Here is a 19,456-nt window from a genome sequence, read left to right on the forward strand (position 1 = left end):
CCATAAGCGGTTTTATCTTTTATTACAAGAAAATATATATCACACATGACAATATTATATGATATTATTTCGTGCGGTTACACGCAATACTTCATTTACTTTGTTATACGGACAACCAAGTGTTCGTATATTCTGCGTCATCCAGCGTAGGATCCTACATTACTGACTATTGGTATGTACGATTTTGTTCTGTTCTACTCTAGGAAAGTGTTATTCGCGAGAAGAATCCAGAAATGGTAAGTATTAATTTGTACTTGATCGTAGATATGAATTATCCTCATACCATCCATATCTCCATCATTTTAATTAAACGTGATAACGAAATATGTACAAATGCGATGATCCGTGAATGTTAATAATACGAGTACACACACGTGCGGTCGCTTAACTGCGTTAAGTATTTACAGCCGAACGGAAAATACAGACGGAAACTGTTACAGTGTTCCTACGTTCGTCGATATCATCGTAACGTAGTACGACCTAATGATAATTCAGAGAGATAAATAATTTTTGTTGCATTTTTCGTGTCGATGTGAAATCGATGTGACATACGTTGTAACATTCAGACTCAAACGATTTGACTCGAATTCGCTTTGATGTATAAAGAAAAATGTACATAAACTTTATCTTAAAATAATCATAAAATTGAAAATTAACTTCGATATTTACATATAAAAATTGTCTAATATCGCATCCTATGGGGACGACTTTGTAATTTCGAGAAGCGCACTTTATGCATGGATCTACACTCTTTCTCTCTCTCTCTCTCTCTCTCTCTCTCTTTCTCTTTCTTGAAATGGGACACATGGCGATAAAGATTCCATGCCGTAGAGAACAGACGTAGGCTCAAAATCATTAGCAACAGTTCCCCGGAGAACTGCGGTAGTACAGAGGAATTCTCAGCATTACAAGGACGTCCGCGTAAAACGTGGGGGACGTGATTTCTAGAATCCCGCCGATCTTCCTTGCCGACGATAGTCCGAATTTGCGGTTATGTATCCTTTTTCTTTAGCTATGCCTGTAATAGCGCTGCCAATTCCACTGAAAGTGGTGACGTTATGTCCAATTTTTCTCAAGTAACACAGCGTAGCTTTGCAGAAATCGCGCTCATTCTGCACGTTCATTGGCAGCAGCTGCAATATTTTTAATTTCCATTAGATCATAAGCGCTAATTCTGCGGCATGCAATTATTCCTTTCTTATAGCACATAGTATGAGAAAACAGTATTTTTCATTTAATGCCATAATCATTTAAATAGAAAATGTTCAGCGATAACATTGTTTTCGCTTCATTAAAACTTCATTAAAACATTTTTTTTTTTCTTAACAGAACTATCGAGATGTTATCAAGAATTAATTTAGATCAATAATAACCGTGAATGGATATCAATAGCGAATAATTTCTTGCAAAGTGTTTCGTTTAGTTTTTAAAATATTAAGATATTAAGTTTGAGTTACGTCCATTAAATAATAAGAAAGAGTTTTGGAAAATCGCGTTTTAAGGAGATGCAAAGAAGAATGCATGATTACGACATTATACAGGGTGTCTCAAACCAACAGGAACAAATTTCATGAAGGCGTAGAACGAATTGAGGTGAATGAAAAAGTCCTCTGCTATTTTGCAAACAACCTGCAAAATTTCGAATTATTAATTAAAGAAGTCTCTGGCCATTTTCAATAATTAATAACTCGTAATTTTGCATATTGTTTGCAGAATGGTACAAATGGACTTTTTTATTCACTTCAACATACTCTACGCCCTCACGAAGCTTATTAATCTAGGACACCCTGTTTTGCGTTAACTCTCGTCATACCATTGAAATCCATTAGACATAACTTTATTTTTTTTACTTTCTTTTTAGAGCAATTCCAATTGTATGTAAGAATTCATATTTCATGACTTTTATTCTTTCTTAGAGATTCCCAAAAGACAAGGAAGAAATTTTCTTATTTCTTAAATAGAGAATAATTTATATGTAATCTCTTAATTTAATTAATACCATAATGGTATATCACGGGGATTAATAAGTTTTTAATTAAAAATATCGCTTTGTTCATCACCAAACATCTCATAAAATTATCCAAAAGCGAGCGTTGTTCGAGATTAAAAATAATTTTTTATCGTAACGTCGTAACGCTAATCGATTCAGATTTCTTGCTTGTTCAAACGCTCATATACTCACTTGATGATGAAGCCGGTGCGCGTCAATCGCCTCTTTTATGTTGTAGCCGTTGAAAAGGTTCAGAATCATTCCAATTGCGACGCCACTTGTGATTTTTGTTCCCCCAGCCGCACCTATCACTAATCTCACGTCGTTGTTCGCGTCGAGCTGAAAGAGATCGTACAATTCATTTCAATTTAAATCGACACCTTGCAGTTTTTCTGAATTTTTCATTGGAAGTACTCGTATCCACATTAATATTATCACTGCTTAACTCTGACATGTCTATCGAGAAGTCTCGGATTTACCGCGAACCGCGGATTTATCCCAGTATACCGTGCAGCTTATCGTCCGATTTATCGCAATCTAAATTTTCTTATGCAGTCGAAGGATCTGTTTATGATCCCGTAATCGAATCTATCATTTGCAATCACGTGCGCGTTTAAAGACGTCAGCGAGGTTTTCTTCGTGGGGAGCGACGGTGACGCGGAAAATTACCATAACGATCGCGTGCATTACAAATTGTAATTATATATAACTGAGCCGAGCGATTCTTGGAATCGATGAACACGTGTTATCGCATTCGTCGATCGCAAAAATTCATTGTAACGATTTAATTTCATCGCCGTCTCCGCGACACTTTATCTCTTTTTATGTTTATACTGTTCTTCGAATTTCTCCCATAAAATCTTCCCCGTGGATACATTAACGTTCACGTTACTGTAGATATGAATGGTCTTACCACTATGGATGGGCACATGGAGCTCAATGGTCGTTTGCGGGGTTGGATGAAGTTCGCCGGCGACGGCGGGAGTCCGAAGCCGTTGGTTATATTGGGCGAACTGAAGTCGTCCATCTCGTCGTTAAATATTATACCGGTGGAATTCGAGCGTATCATCGCGCCCAGCCTGTTAAATAAAGATGCCACGTGGTGGAACTGGACGTAGTTTTATTCCGCGTTATTCCGCGGGATCGCTCGTGTAAGATTTCGCCGAGAGCCGCTCAAATCGTTCCATTTTTCGAGTAGATACGAGCCGTATTTTCGATTGGATCGGAATAATATCGAGTATCTCGGAAGCGAGACGGTGCGATCGTATCTCTCTTTTTCAATTTTTGATGCGTCCGAATCGTATAATCCACGGTGTGGACATGAAGCGTGGTTAGCGCGAAAAATTTCGAGAAAGGAAACGACACTGCTGAATCTCTGTGTTAAAACTAAAATGAAGTCGTACATTTATTACGGTGATAATTTCTCCGTCGGAGAACAAATTATTATTTTCACTCGGAATTGCGTGCATTGTGCACACCGAGAAAAAGACTGTTATGTTCATTAAACAAATTACGCCTTGGCGCAACAATATGTTGCGATAGTTGCTGATCGCAGTTCAATTAACTGATAACTCATTATAGGAATTATATAATTTACCTAATGAACTAAACGTTACGCTCGAAAAAGTTGTGTTTATTTAAACGAAATTTCGTTAGTTCAATTACTTTTTCTCTCAGCGCATGTACGTTATTTTGCTTATTATAATATTGTCTCATTATCAGCGTACGCCGGCTTGCATTGATTTTTTAATTTATGATTTATAATTGAATACATTTAATTCATCGTATCTCTCGATTTACTCGCGAGTAATTTGCCACATTTATACCTTTAACTTCTATTGTTGAATTAATTACTCACACTTGATTAATAGTTGACGTAACGGAAACAGCGGAACCGTCGGGAGCAAGGACGGAGATATGAGCAGTCCCCCCGTCCTCGAATCCTTCGGTAATGGCACCGTAATCCTCTGGATATTGGCTCGTGGAGTAGTCGCTTATCTTATCCCGTATCATATCCGCGTAATCGTTTGACGTTAAATTGGCGATCACCTCGTCTGCAATGAAATAATACCATCGTTTTGCATTGTTACTGTTGCATTTAAGCGCTCGCAATTGACGAGATTCATATTTGTATTATACTTTAGAAATTTTTTTCGGACGCGAAATGTCATTCAAAACGAATGAAAATTTACTTGAAGCAATAGTAAGCGATAGTAAAAATATTGGAATCGCTGAATAATAGGAATGTTTCAATCGATTGGAATGAAACTGACTCCAGTTATGATGGAGTTATATCATAGATTCGCTCTTGAATTTTTAATGAAAATACTCGACGATTCAAAGTGGAAGAATTCGCTCGATATAAGTTAAAAATCATTTGATTTCGAGTGACTTGATAGTCACTCTGTATTTCGAATGAAATTTCACTTAAAGAAACTTAGAAAATACTAAAAAAATCGCAAAGAAACTTGTCGAAATTGTTTCGCATAATATATTTCGCTGATTAAACGAAACGCGTTGCGCTACGTTAGTCATACTGCGTCACTTGAACGGCCAATTATCAGTTGTAATGTTTAACACGATAATTCGCAGAAAAAATGCACGAATCAAGACACGTGTCACTGTGGTGACACGTGAAAAAAAAGTATCGCAAACGTAGGAGGAACTACTCAACACCGTTTCGCTCTTCATCCATTAATTATCTTTAGCGATCGGCACACATCGACATCTAAGAAACCGCACGGTAGAGATAAAATGCCATTGTGTGTAAAATGACGCATTCTCGAGATCGAAACGATGTGTTTACATAATATCTGAGTAAATACATTAAGAGGCCTCTTGGAAACGCTCCATCTAGACGGACCTATCTGATTGGATTCAAAGGTTATAGAACACACATTTAGGCCATATGAGCTATCCTGTATGAACTTATGGTTATTTTTTGTCAATAAATTAGGATCATTTGGTCTTCTGTCTTTCTGTTTATCAAATTTCAGCCCAGTCCGATACACTGATAAAAAATTATAATTGAATTAACCAGAAAGTAGGCAACCAAGCGTGTTTTGGTTGAATAAAACAGAATTTCTGATTATAAGAACTTTAATACGTTAAATAAGAATTTTATCATAATCAGAAATACTGTTTCCTTTAATCGAAACGCGTTTAGTTATTTACTTTTTGGTTAATTCAACTATAATTTTCTATCAGTGTAGTCCGTCCTTCTGGCTGGAGTATTTTCAATGCCCCTTGTGTACTTTGTCTTGTTATTGATAATTAGTTAATATACAATTATCATTTCCTGTGAAACTCGGCGGTAACTGTCAAATATGTCATTACCGGTCTTATCGGCTAATATAAATAACGTCGATCTTCCGGTATTCTTATCGAAATTATATATAGCGTTGTCGTTACAAGTATGATATCTTGCATCTCGATATTTATTGATTTTAGTATTTATTATTTCGTTTATATTTGATAAATTGCAAGATACGTCGTATCAGGTTAAACAAACTTTATAACATCCGGCGCGCGGATAATCGTACGTATATATAAATAATCTCACCTATGTTATCGACGAATTCAGGATCTCCCAGCTCGGTTCTTCTTGCGTAAGCCCACTTAAAAGTCTCTACTATACGCTGCCACATTATGTGCTCGTTACTTACCGGTATCAACCGGTGAAGAACATTCAATATGAAAGTTAAAACGGCACCCGAACCTGGCGGCGGGGCGCTGTGAATCGTCAGATTTCCTATTTTTATCGTGATCGGCTTCCTCCATACGGCTCTGGGAAAAATTTGCGGTGTCATCGAGGAATTATTTCGCTAGTTCTTTGCCTTATATCTTAAAACGTCACAATCGGTATCGGAGCGTCTGTATCATATCGAAAATTCACTATATTCGCGCCATGAATCGCGTTCTAGAACGAAAAAAATTATCGGTGAAGGAACCTGCCGGAATCCAAAATTCGCTTCTATACTTAGTTCGATAATTTTTTCATTCGATAACACAATATCGATTTATATCAAACATTCGTTGTCGTTTTCATCAATCCATAAGCCGAGCAATGGTAGATAATGCGAAGTTCTGTTGTTAATTCGATCAATAAAACGATGTTTGCGCACGTGTAAGGAATTAATTTTTCTTTTTTTCTCTTGCTGTGCGTCCTTCGTCTCAATATTAGGAACACAGCGAGCTTCAATGTATCAAAACAATCATTCTTAATAATAACGCTTCGCGACTGCGCAGCCGATTATTTCGAGACCACCCGGAGATTATTATATAATATCCTTTTCATTAAATATTATCTGCAACATGTCGCCTTAATCCGTGATAATATTTTTTGTCTATGTACTATCACGAAATTTCATAAAAAAATTGCATAAAATATATAATCTCTCGCAGCTTATCTTGCCGAAAATAATAGACCGTCATAATTTTTACGAACTTGAGAAAGAGAGAGAGAGAGAGAGAGAGAGAGAGAGAGAGAGAGAGAGAGAGAGAGAGTCGGAAATATCAAGATTCGAGCGAAGAAAATACTCACTTGTACGTCTCGAAATCCCGTTTCGTAATTATTCCTTTAAATCTCGCGATTTCCTTGACCAACTCGTCAGCGATAACGCCGTTATAAAATATGTTAGGGCCGTTTATAGCTAATAGTCTCAGCGTCTTTGCCAGTTTCGGTCGTTTTATCCTGTCTCCTGCCTGCGAAATTTTTTCCTTTTACCACACGGCTCTTTTCCGCGAGGAATTTACTAAATAAAGCTAAATTCTATATATTACACATGATTCTAAAAGTAAACTTAGATTGTACTTACGACCCACGGTTCGTTGGTGACAGGGTTGATGAGTATTTCTGCTAAAGTGCTCTCCTTTTTTATCATAGGCGCCTTTTCGAGTAAATACGCGGCGAGATAATCGTTCACAATAGATCCCTTTTCGCACAATGCAATCGCAGACTCGAACAAATCGGCCCAGTTTAATCTTCCATACTTTTGGTGCGCCTCCCAATATCCCATGACCTCACCTGGCACCGCGATCGATAAACCACCTGTCGAGCGCCACGTGAATCTCACTCACTTACGTGTTTCAAGATTAACCGAAGTTAATTTCAAGAGGGACGCGTGAAAGTTGATGTACACGCAATGAATAACATAATTCGCACATTATTAAATTGCACGTGCGAATGATTACGCATTGTTATCGATATCACGATACGTGAAGTAGATTAGATGGAGGATTTAAGTACTAATTAAGTACTTCCCGAACAATCTAAGATATCAAAGTAATATATCACTCTGGTACTCATATTTAAGAGTATCGGTGAAGTTTATCGTGAAAAGGAATCTTACCATACATAGAAAGCTCGGCATTGCTGTCGAACATGTCCTCCGTCGCAGCCAACGGTGCAATCTCTCTCGCGTCTAAAAAGTCCGCCTTCTTGTTCTTCGCGTCCCATATAGTCATGAGAAATCCACCACCTAAACCCATACTGAGAGAACAGATGTTAACATATATATATATATATAATTTAGTTTGCGAAACATAGTGTAAAATATTGTTGAAACTATCTATGTTAACTATCTATCTAACTTTCCGTTAGTCGCAATATTTTTCACTCATGAATGATTGCGATGTATCTCATAGATATATTAATTTTTTCATTATTTTCCTCTGCTTCTTAAAACGATTTCTCTTTTATTAGCACTTGGATAATGGGTACTAAATAAGTACTAAAAATTAAGATTAAAAGAAAAAGAGATTATACCTATGCAAGGACGCGATGCCTTCGCACAGGAGTGCTGCTATTGTCGCATCCACTGCTGAACCATTTTTAGCTAAGATATCAGCGCCGATTGCCGCACATTCCTGACCATTTGTCGTCACAGCGCCCTATTCGACATTTTAACAGACGTGAGAAATTCTTGAACATCGAACGAAACGCGTTCCATTTTGCAAGATGAATGCAATGTGCAAGATGAAATAACGCGAACACATCTGTTTAAACATGCAATTTATCTTATTTGCTAAGACAATATGTTTTATATCTTCTTCGGTCATTCGACATTTTAATAACATTCGACGTATCAAGATTTTCATAGACGTACATTTTATATATCACGGACTGCGAATCGAATCAAGTCCAGTTGTGCGTACACGAGAGCCACTTGACGCGCGACTAAATCGATCATTAAGAAACATGACAAGTATAATCGAATAAAGTAAATTATTATTATTAAACTGAAAATTATATAATAATAATAATATATCTCAAATAGATATAACGTCATTCTCTTCGTTTATCATTATTTATTGAAATTAGCGATCTGGTGGTAATTAACTTTATATTAACAACGACTTGAAAGACGTTGCATGTTTATAATATTTGCGAATATTCGCCTCCTTTACACAACACAAAGTATCGAGTTGATAAATTATAGCTGAGAATAAAAATTAATGAAATTAATATTAGAAACGAAATTACTAGCTAAAAATCAAAATTAAATTATGCATGCTTGCATTCTTCCGTTTTCATAGCAAGATGTTTTTATTATATCACATTAAAATCAATATTCATAATCATTCTATAATTATGACAAGTTATAACAAATAATCAGAACTACACAAATCGTAATAAAATTATTTGTTAATTTTACAGAAAAAATACTGAGTTACACAGCTATATGGATAATTTGCGAATACTAATCTGTAGTTAACTATTTCAGTCGAAGTCACTATAAATGATCTACTATTATGAATACCGACCGGAGTGAATTTTTATTTTTATCTTGCGTTAATCGGATGCATTACCTTTTTGTAGAGGCCTAGCTTCGAAGGACTGATGAATTTCGGGCCACATTCGTATCCTGTGGTTCGCGTGACAAGGACGATCACGATCGCCATAAGAATGCCCAGAAGCGTAGCCGCGCTCATTCCCACTACGATGAATCTTTTCCTCACACTGCACGAAGTACACAAAGAAAAATAAGACATTAAAGACGAGATATTGAAATTCATATTCGCGCGAAATCATCTCGACGAGAAATTAATTCATTCGGCTCATCTCTGTTCCGTTTCACGAAAAGGATTTGTTTGTCGGGTTCCGAACTCACTCTCAACGACCTTGATTACCGGTAATCATGACGTAACGTCACGCATATCGACATGCCACACTGACATACATTACGAAACAAAATCAAACGCCATGTAGAAAGCTACACGTAGCATAAAAATCGAACATTACATAAGAGATAACAAACACATCTGTTTAAACATGCAGTTTATCTTATTTGCTAAGACAATATGTTTTATATCTTCTTCGGTCATTCGACATTTGCATGACATTCGACGTATCAAGATTTTCATAGACATACATTTTATACATCACCGACTGCGAATCTAATCAAGTCCAGTTGTGCGAGAGCCACTTGACGCGCGCGACTAAATCGATTTGCAAATTTGCAGGTTCTGTTAAAACGTAGTGAGGAACGTTTCCTGTTTTGATTGTAGGAAGTACATCGCGATGTATGCGACGAAATCAAGAGGAAGTCCAATTGCTTTGGACGATTATCGTCGGTGGAAGAGATCGGTGTGACGCGATGGTATCTGCACGGGTTAAGAATCGGCACATTTGGCGTGCGTCTGTCGGTACACCGGTCACACGCGGCCGTGACTATGCTCTAATGGTTCGCCATGACCGCGTTTATATACCTGTGCAGTCGTAGTTACAAAGATTCATCAACGTCTCGGTGAAAAACGCGAATAATAAGTTACCGAATAACACAGGCGAAGGAAAATAATTCCGTGTAATCCATTAATGTTCGTTTTCCGATACGAAATCACTTCATACGGTAGCGTGTAGTAAGCTTCGTGAGTAAGCTTCGCGAGTAAGCTTCGCGAGCAAGCTTCGCGAGAAATTGTTAATCAAGGGACCTTACTGTCGTATGAAATTAACATATCGCGCTAAAAATTAATATTGCGGCAGATAACGCGACGGTGCGGTATTAGTTAGCGCAAGCATGACGGTTCAAGTTTCAAATGGACCTTGAATTTGAGAAAGTTTTGCGACTAATAAAATATTCGCCGCGTTATTCACTATCTATATCTTCGAGAAAAAGCGTGAAATATATTATCGTTCACGTGAGATATACGACGCAATCGTCGTCTTTACCGCGCGCGTCTGACGTCGTTGATTCGAGAACATGTAATCCAGTTATCATCGCGCGATCACAGATTTACATGCATACGGGTCGCTTTGCTACGCGATTTGCCGAGATTGCACGACACGTTGGAACTTCATTCAACGCATTCAGCGTGAATTCGCGCGACGAATTATGGTCGCCGTTGTATCGTACCTTTGTTTCAAGACAAGCCCATCGTACATCAGCACATCTTAGCGTAATATCTCGAAACATGACGATAACAAAGTGAGCAGAAATTTAAACATGAAAAGAAAAATTAAAAGAAAAGTACTTACCCAATTAATTAATTTCGGCAAGATGCTCGAACAAATATGCGTGTCGCAACTGCGCGAACGTACTTTTAAAGGTATTTTATCTCCTCGTCAATCCGGCCGCATTAACGTACAATAAAGATATAATAAAGATAGACGGAGTAGAAAGCGAGTGAGGGATTAATATACTTATGTATCCTTGATAAACGTGGACCTGAATTTTTAGATCTTATCAGGTGCGAATTTTTATCGCGAATTTTTGTCGCGTATTAAATTTATTTTGAACCCATGGATATCGAACGACCAACATATCGAGAGTGAAATTTTTTTTCGAATTAAGTACACTAAAAAGAGGATTTGATAGCAATTGCCAAGATTTGTTTAAATAGTTTCAACTAAATTGTTTGGTTATTGCAACCAAATTATTTAGTACCATATATGTAATATATGGTATTACAGTACATGGCATTAAATAATTTGGTTGCAGTAATCAAACAATTTAGTTGAAAATATTTCATCAAAACCTGATAATGTTATTAAATCTATTTTTCAGTATATGATTTAAGGGGTATTTTGAGCTGCAAACTGGGAATAAAAGCGTTTTATCGTGGTAATTTCCGCGATGCATCCTTGCGTGCAATATTAACAAAATTCCAGCGAAGATAACTGAAATACCCTGAAAAGAACGTGCCGATCTTTCATCACAGGTCGAAACAATTCACACATGATCGCTTTTTCGCGAATTATCGAGCATACGCGACTGATTCACGTTGTCGAACATATACACACGTGTGTATGTCGCGTGTGCTTATCGCAGCGCTGCAATGTAGAATTGAACGCTTCATTTACTTAATCACTGGCTTAAATTCAGATAAAAATAAAAATGCATGTTATCGTGTAATTCATCTTCAATCCACTACGTTTTCAACAGCAAAGAAAAATATAGGTTACGAGAAATAACAGGAAACTCAAGGTTCTTCTTTTGTTTAAAAAACAAAAAGAATAACCAACTTGCTATTGCATTTTTTTCTACGAATTTGTTATAGAAAGAGAAAGAGAAAGAGAGAGAAAGGATTCTTCCCCGTGAACTTAAATGCACTTAAAATTCTCGCTTTATCAGAGAGAATTCTTCTCCTTGATATAAATTAAAACAAAACGTTGCGAAACGTTAGAAATCTACGAAGTGAATGAATCTACAAAAAAACGCTGCTTTGGCCGAAAAACCAAACCTAACATTTCTTCACAATGTGGAAACCCCGATTATCAAAATTAAAGTCGTAAATTTTCTTAACATGTTTTATCCTAATGCGCATTTTTGTACAACATGTAACTGAACTGAGTGCACGGATAAATTACGTATGTATCTTTATCTACGGGTACGATGGTCGGTTGGGTGATTTTGCAATTGTAATGCAAAACGACGCGCATGGGGACGAGCGTTGAGCGTCGTTGTACGAAACGTGCAGTTATCACGCGCAATACCAGCCGATAAGACCTGAAGTTAAAAGTAAATACTATTTTCGGAATCGGAAGTACCTTCAATATTTCTTTGTTTCATTTATCTTGTTCGGAAAAATGCATGCAACTGCGTTCGCCGCCTGCCACAATCACCACCGCCGCCGCTATATTGCGTGCACGTACATGACAATTACTACGTTCCGCGCGCGATTGCGGCATACGGCGAATTAATTGCAGGTAATTGCGCTATTGCTAATTGCTCGAGTACCGTGAGGCGATCTCGTCCCTCGTTAATGTGCAATGCTCTCTATTTACGGAAGAGTTGCTGTCGTCGCATCCCTCGCCCGAAAAGAGAAACGAGAAGCGAGAGAAGAGATTCGCAACGTGGCATCGAATTTTTCATCCTCAAGACGAAGGAAAATATTCATGACTTTTGTCTCCGCTCAGGATTTGTTCGATTTATGATCACTCCGACGTTACGTGCGAATCCCTTGATAAACGCAAGAATGTTAACGGAGCTATTATTCGCGATTTTATCTGCACGAGCTAGTTGGAAGACGACAAACATCAGAAGAATGAGAAAATCGGAATACGTTTTATTGCGACAACGGGGCTAATATTCGTCAAATATTGTGTCAACTCCTTAATCGTAATATTTGGAAGTGCACCGCGAAAAATAGATATACTTTTACTGGTTTTGAGTTTTTTATGTCGCTTATCATTATGACGAATAGTAAATACCCGAATATCACATTTATCATATTTAAGCCACGTGTAGCCGTAATTAACATCGTCGTCGTGATTTCTGTTTTTCGCAATATTACGTTTGTTTGCTCTTGTCCAAATCTCTCTTACGCGAGGGCTTGTGTGAGAATGTATTATTCGACTGCACATTGACGGCGTATGTTCGAAAAACGAGACTTGGCAAACACGTCTCACGAAGATCACAAGTATGCACATTCGCATTGATTTGAACTACGCGAAAGCGAATTGTGAAGCGAAAGAAAGAAAAGGGAACCGAGAGGTCTCGCGGTATCGATCTTCAACGATCACGTGGGAAAGTGATTTTGCATGACTCTGCTTTTATGTATATGCATCTCCGAGAATTACCGCTCGATCCTGGTGAATTAAAATCCTTCCTGTGTGAATCATGATGTGTGACTCAGGTGAAGTGAAAGGATCAGAAGAAAATAGATTAAAAAAGAATGAAAAGAAGAGAAGTTACACAAACTCGTGACACCAGTTAGACGCTTTTGCCTGTTACTTGCACGTCGAACGATAAAAAAGAAAATATATACGGACCCGATCATGTTGCACCGGAGAACGTGACACACGGAGCCGTGACAGAGCGAGCAGCTTGACTAAACCTCTAAGCCGATCGTTTCTCTTATAAGAGCGGCTATACCGTTTCTATCTATCCGTCCCCTCCCGCGTTCGCGCTCGAGTGTAGCCGGAAACCAAAACGGACATGCTTTTTTAAGTGCGTCGCGTCTCGTAGATTTTATGTAAAGGCTCGCGAAATCTTATCTCGGGAAATGCCGAAATTAATATCGATCGATTTATCTTATCCGAAACTAATAACGTTGTTGAAAGTAGATAGTCGGAAATGAAACGCACGATACGCGCAATTGCGACACCTGTTATGCATCTCCCGCGTTGCTTTTTTTTTCATCTCACTATTCTTATGTAGAGAACATTTTTCGCGTTATATAAATAAATTAACGTTTTTATCAAACAACGTTACCAAGGAAGAGGGAGCTCTTGGTGGCCGGGTTGCGCGCCGAACAGCAATTGAATTTAAATAAACTAAATTTGTTTCTGTTACATAATTCGATGATCGGTAAGAATATATTTAAAATGTGCAAAATTGTTTCGAAATTTGTATCTATTAGGATTCCCATAAGAATAAAAGATCAAGATTCCGTGGTGGATTTTCTGACGGACGGAGATATGCCGAGAGACTATGTCAAATGTCACGCAATGGAGGAAATCACAGGGAAGTACAGAGACACGTAAGTTTTTTTTAATTAATTACTATAGCTATGCAGTTTTAGGAAAAAATATCTCATATATATAATTATATATATATATATATATATATATATATAATTTTGTTGTATAAAAATGNATATATATTTTATATATAATTATATATATAATATAGGTATATATATCCATATTAAATAAAAATACTGTTAAATGAAAAGCAGAAGAATTAAGTGTTTACATCGTGGGCGCGCGCGAAGGACGGCGCCACATTTTCGTTTGTTTTTGAACTGTTGACAAATGCGTGCCGAGAAGATACGATTACATTTTTTATCCGGACACGACAAAGCATAATTATATATGATTATATATAGATATATATACCTAGCGAACACTAAGTTACATAACTGTTAGTTATAATTCCCTATTCAACAATGTAATTGTTATATAACATAATCAATAGTTATATTGTTGAATAGAAAATTATAACTAACAGTTATGTAACTGCAACTTGGTTTTCTGCTGGGTAGACAAAATTCATATATAATCATTTTTCCCCTGGCAGATTATTTTCACATAGTGTACAGTTTATCATAAATTTTACAAAAGTAAATGTCACATATGCATTTATTTATACTCGAGAACAAAAAGGCTGACATAATTTACATATTTTATAATATCAGACCCGTTTTTTTTTTTTTCAGTAAAATATAGTTGCAATATATATTTTTAATATAATAGTTATATTTTTGTATTTAAAATAAAACAATTACATAGCTAAATATTGAAAGAGAAAAGAGAGAAAAATTGGAAGATCGGAGAAAACGGAAGTTTTCAAACGACCGAAAAGAACTGGTGAAGTCGGTCATGTGCGCTTCATAGAAATCCGTCCGGGGGACATTCGGCGTCTAGGGAAATGCGTTGTCATGTTCATGTCCGCGCGCCGGAACGAAGCAGTGCAGTTGCAACTGCTCGGAAAACGGTGGAGTCATTTTGAGTTTGAGTCGAACCGTGCGATTTTTCAACGACCGAAAGAATGACGGCGAGATACGACAGGGCGATCACGGTGTTTTCGCCGGACGGGCATCTGCTCCAGGTGGAATATGCTCAGGAGGCCGTCAAGAAGGGCTCGACTGCGGTACGCTCAGCAGTTTGACATAACCTCTCTACTCTTACTCTGTAGTTGCTTTCTGCCTCTTGAAGATTCTTCTTGTCCACCCACTGATCTAAAATCACTTGAATCTTGTACGAACGGATTTAATTTTTTGCCTCGAGCCGCTTCATTCATCCGGTATGAGTATGACGTTGCGATTTTTCCGAGCTAGGTTAGGGCCACCAGTTTTGTATCAACATATCCCGTCATACGTCAAAGAATTTTTGAGAAATCACTGTTGCGAGAAAGATACTGAGAAGTTTCATTGAAGATTACCGATTTCACATGCTGCATCAATAATAGATATCATGTTATTCAATTTTGGAAATATCATCTATATCTCTTTTCTTCATATTATTTTTATTAGTCTTATAAAATTGTGTTGAAGATTTATACATAATTGTAGCTGCACAGAATTCTTATTAAAATAGATTTTTATATAATATATAAATTATGTCTTTGTAAGGACAGGTTGGTGTACGTGGAGCTGACGTGGTGGTTTTAGGTGTGGAGAAGAAGTCAGTGGCTAAATTACAAGAGGAGCGCACAGTACGCAAAATATGCCTCCTGGATGACCATGTAGTTATGGCCTTTGCAGGTACCATATACAAGATAATGGATACTGAGATAAATGTTGGTTTTGTCAGGAAGCAATAATTATTATTCCTTTTACAACAGGTTTAACTGCTGACGCGAGAGTATTAATCAATCGCGCACAAATCGAGTGCCAGAGTCACAAATTAACTGTAGAAGATCCTGTTACCTTGGAGTACATAACAAGGTATATCGCAGGTATGCGATTGCAATTTAAATTTAATTTGAAGTTTGAATCGTTCGAGATTAACATATTAACTTTGCGTGCTTATTGTTTGCAGGTTTAAAACAGAAATATACGCAAAGTAATGGCCGTAGACCTTTTGGAATATCCTGCCTCTTAGCTGGGTTTGACTACGACGGTATGCCACATCTGTATCAAACAGAACCATCAGGAATATATTACGAGTGGAAGGTAATAATCAAACTGATTTCTAGGTCTGTTTAATCCTCCATATACTATCTCTACTTTACCAGGGTCCCGATTTAACTATTTATAACTTTATAAGGATTAACATTTTATGATTTATTTTCTTTTAAAATGTCTTTCAAAGTACAAAGAGAATTTTTGTTCTATTTTTCAATAGATAAATCATTTATCTTGGAATTATTATAGAATGTCCCAGCATAAGGAAAATACTTAAATATCTCCCTTGTTTTTAATAATATGAGAAATATATTTAAAGTATGGTTTGAATGGTTTCGAAGGAGGAATATCGTGGAAGAAAAATTTTTTATAGTTAGATGTTTCGATTGCCTTTAAGATTCCCATATTTAGGTGTTCTCCTTATGCTAGGACACCCTGTATAGTATAGTATATCATAATAGTCAATCACATAATTGGAGATATAGTTAATATTTAATAAATTAATATTAACATAATCATATATATCGATTTTACTTCTTCCAAAGGCGAATGCAACAGGTCGCAGTGCCAAGACTGTGCACGAATTTTTGGAGAAGTATTATACTGCGGAAGAGGTGTCGACGGAAAGAGGCTCTATAAAATTAGCGATCAGAGCATTACTCGAAGTAGTTCAGTCCGGACAGAAGAATTTGGAAATAGCGGTGATGCGACGCGGGGAACCGTTGCAGGTATATATATATTTATGGTTTCCCATCAAATTGTATGATTTTCTTGATAAAATATCTGCCATAACGAAAACTTCTTTGTGACACAGATGCTAGACACAGACACTATAGGCGAATACGTGACAGAGATCGAGAAGGAGAAAGAGGCGGAAGCTGAGAAGAAAAAACAGAAAAAGTGATGCCTTTGTGCCCTGATACACTTCAATTATATTATTATTAATTTTTCTCGTAAAATAAATATGCCGCAATTAGGTAAAGAATGGAGAAACGAAGTGCGACGAAACTGCGAAACTTTTTTATTCATACTATTTACTGCCACAATTGTGTGAAATGCATATACAAAAACCACTCACCGTGTTTGAGATCTCGCAATTTGAATTACAATTACAGAGGAAGATCACAATCTGGTGTCACTTGTTTTCAGCAATAAATCATTAATTGAATTTCATGCTTGTATATGTACACGTAGCTGTAACGGTTTTGATATTTTCGGTTGCTCCTTTTTTTCATATTTTGCGACCGCTTCTCCGAAACGATTCGAATCGGGAAATCGGAAGAGGCTTCGTCTCTCCCCGTCCTGGTTGTCCTCCATTATTTCTTGCCACCGGATAGAGCTGAGACTGTACAAATGTAGAAGATACGAGGACCATCAAAAACAGACTCGCGCACGGAAAGTGCGCGATTCCTGATAATTGAAAAAAGCTTTCCAAAAGTCGCGAAGAACACGACCCACGCAACAGTGCCTCCTCGAAGGCACTCGCCTCTTGTGGCGGGCGTCCACAAAGCCACGTCACAATCTTTATATCCCCTCATGTTCTAGTTTCAACATATTAAACTCTATTTACGATAGAAGTTTACAGTGAATAGCTGAACACATTGATAGAAATTTGTTTAGAGACTTGTGCATACACAAACATTACATTTACAAGTATGTATTTAAAGTCATTATTTGTATTTTATATTACTATTCTCTCGAACATCTCTACCAAATTGAGAGACGTGATACAAATGAAAAACATAAATAAATCTATGTATCCGATATCTTTGTTAGTGATTTGGTACAAAATAGTATCTCATTCATAGTCCTGAGATATGTTTCGGAGAGAGAGATCTTCCACGGTGATTGAATATTTGGAATGATGGCAGATTCCTTAGCGTCTCCCAAGATTTGTTTTCCAGATCAACAACTGCCCGAATTTCTTTGAAATCGCCAGCTATGTACATGACACCATACATGACAATAAACAAACTGGCTATACCTTGAATTAAAATCTGTAACAATTTAAGACAGTATGACAACATATATAAAAATATACAATTCTAATAATGTACTATATATATAGAAAATATCCTAAGGATATCTTCTGTTTAAGTTCTGGGATAGCTTGTATAAGTTATACCAATCCCAAGCTCTTTACATAAGCAAGCAGTAGGTATCAAAAAAATGTGTCTTACATCAATTGGCAGAGTGGTAAATTCCTGTTCGGTGATTCGCAAATATGAACGATCTGTAAACATAAAATTTTCTCATAAGGTAATTTCCTTTTGCTATTTTCTCTATTTTGTTATTTTTCTCCTTTTTCTCTCCCGACATTCTAACTATATGTATTTCGAAATTTATACATGTATCATTTTAATCAAAACATTTTATCTCAGGATTATGGAAAATACAGCGCTGGAATGAACGCATTAGAAAATTTATTGCAACGTTCAATAGTTAATCGCCATTTTAACCTAAAAGAAACATAATCGAGTGAGAACGATGAGAGCAAATGTTAAATTGAGTACTCACGTTGCGCTGCGGAATAAGCTGCATGTAATATTGACGTAAATCCTATAAACGTTATTAATTTATGCATAGCCGTAGCGGGCATGTTGACAACTAATATCACAGATCACTATGCATCGAAGTTTTGCAGCGTCAACTAATGAGTAATCATTGATTACTTTACAACTGTTCCTGGTCCACGCGCGCGCGTAACCTTCCTAGCTGGAACAGTACTATGCACGCACGGGTCTACGGAATTATTAGACTCGTTATTTCTGAAATTTAGTTCCAGGATCTCCGCTACGAGCCGCCACTATACTTAACGAGAAATTGAGGTAGTGATGCGAGTCGGATAGGCTAAGTTCCTAGACCTTGTACTCCTTTTTGTACACCCTTGCAATAAAAAAAAATGAAGTCGTGATATGACTAAACGATGGAGTCAGACGTACTTCTATTTCTCAAGTAATATGACTTAAGGGCTGGTCAGACGTACTTTCCACTGTAATAAAACATAGGCGAAATTCAATATGCTGTAACTTTTGCAATAATGATGCTATCAAGGTCGTTCAAAAAGCACTTTAAAGCTTGAAGTCTCTAGTTTTTAACCACATTAGTTATATTAATGTTGCCATTAATTTTCGTCAAGATTTTTTGGGTTAAACGAAAAATGGCGACCGCTCAATTTTTATGCGTTCCGAAATATGAGAAAGAAAAACTGTTGCAACCGTCCTGTGACCGAACAACCGGTCGAATAAGCTTTAATTTATATTTATTAATGAGAAATATACAAGAGTCCTTCCGATTCTGTAACAGAAAAGAAGGAGAAGAGACCGAACGATCGATTCATTTGTTGATCGTCATTCATCCCTACCGTCTCCAGTCTAGCCGACGTGTCTGACGCGCGTAGTGTCTGCCAAGAGCTCGTGTGTGTGCTCGCGCGTTATTAAAGATGTTTGTTTATAG

The 19,456-nt window shown here is 37.0% G+C and overlaps 3 protein-coding genes across 6 annotated transcripts; 1 reads left to right on the forward strand and 2 right to left on the reverse strand.

The window, feature by feature from the left end:
* Positions 1–13,261, reverse strand: LOC106740549 (gamma-glutamyltranspeptidase 1-like). Of its 4 annotated transcripts, none has more exons than XM_014611714.1 (11): positions 13,203–13,261; positions 8,801–8,951; positions 7,758–7,882; positions 7,342–7,481; positions 6,808–7,040; positions 6,534–6,694; positions 5,553–5,776; positions 3,849–4,044; positions 2,904–3,069; positions 2,183–2,329; positions 1–1,133 (listed from the first exon to the last, which is right to left on the reverse strand). In XM_014611714.1, exons 1-11 carry the CDS (start codon positions 13,208–13,210, stop codon positions 945–947), a joined length of 1,740 nt encoding a protein of 579 aa, XP_014467200.1. In that variant the 5' UTR covers positions 13,211–13,261; the 3' UTR covers positions 1–944. The 4 variants fall into 4 exon arrangements, with proteins under 4 accessions (XP_014467200.1, XP_014467201.1, XP_014467199.1 ...); XM_014611715.1 differs by lacking the exon at positions 13,203–13,261 and adding an exon at positions 10,467–10,818; XM_014611713.1 differs by lacking the exon at positions 13,203–13,261 and adding an exon at positions 10,345–10,454.
* Positions 13,262–14,803: 1,542 nt separating this feature from the next.
* Positions 14,804–17,168, forward strand: LOC106740551 (proteasome subunit alpha type-7-1). The gene is made up of 6 exons (XM_014611717.1): positions 14,804–15,024; positions 15,511–15,637; positions 15,718–15,831; positions 15,915–16,048; positions 16,546–16,728; positions 16,815–17,168. The coding sequence occupies exons 1-6, from the start codon at positions 14,923–14,925 to the stop codon at positions 16,902–16,904; spliced, it is 750 nt and encodes a 249-aa protein (XP_014467203.1). The 5' UTR covers positions 14,804–14,922; the 3' UTR covers positions 16,905–17,168.
* On the reverse strand, positions 17,006–18,743 carry LOC106740553 (membrane magnesium transporter 1). Its single transcript, XM_014611718.1, has 3 exons — positions 18,518–18,743; positions 18,181–18,233; positions 17,006–17,997 (listed from the first exon to the last, which is right to left on the reverse strand). The coding sequence occupies exons 1-3, from the start codon at positions 18,597–18,599 to the stop codon at positions 17,803–17,805; spliced, it is 330 nt and encodes a 109-aa protein (XP_014467204.1). The 5' UTR covers positions 18,600–18,743; the 3' UTR covers positions 17,006–17,802.
* Positions 18,744–19,456: the final 713 nt, after the last annotated feature.

The sequence above is a fragment of the Dinoponera quadriceps genome, unplaced genomic scaffold (assembly GCF_001313825.1).
Source record: "Dinoponera quadriceps isolate SergipeBrazil2010 unplaced genomic scaffold, ASM131382v1 scaffold396, whole genome shotgun sequence".
NCBI lineage: Eukaryota > Metazoa > Arthropoda > Insecta > Hymenoptera > Formicidae > Dinoponera > Dinoponera quadriceps.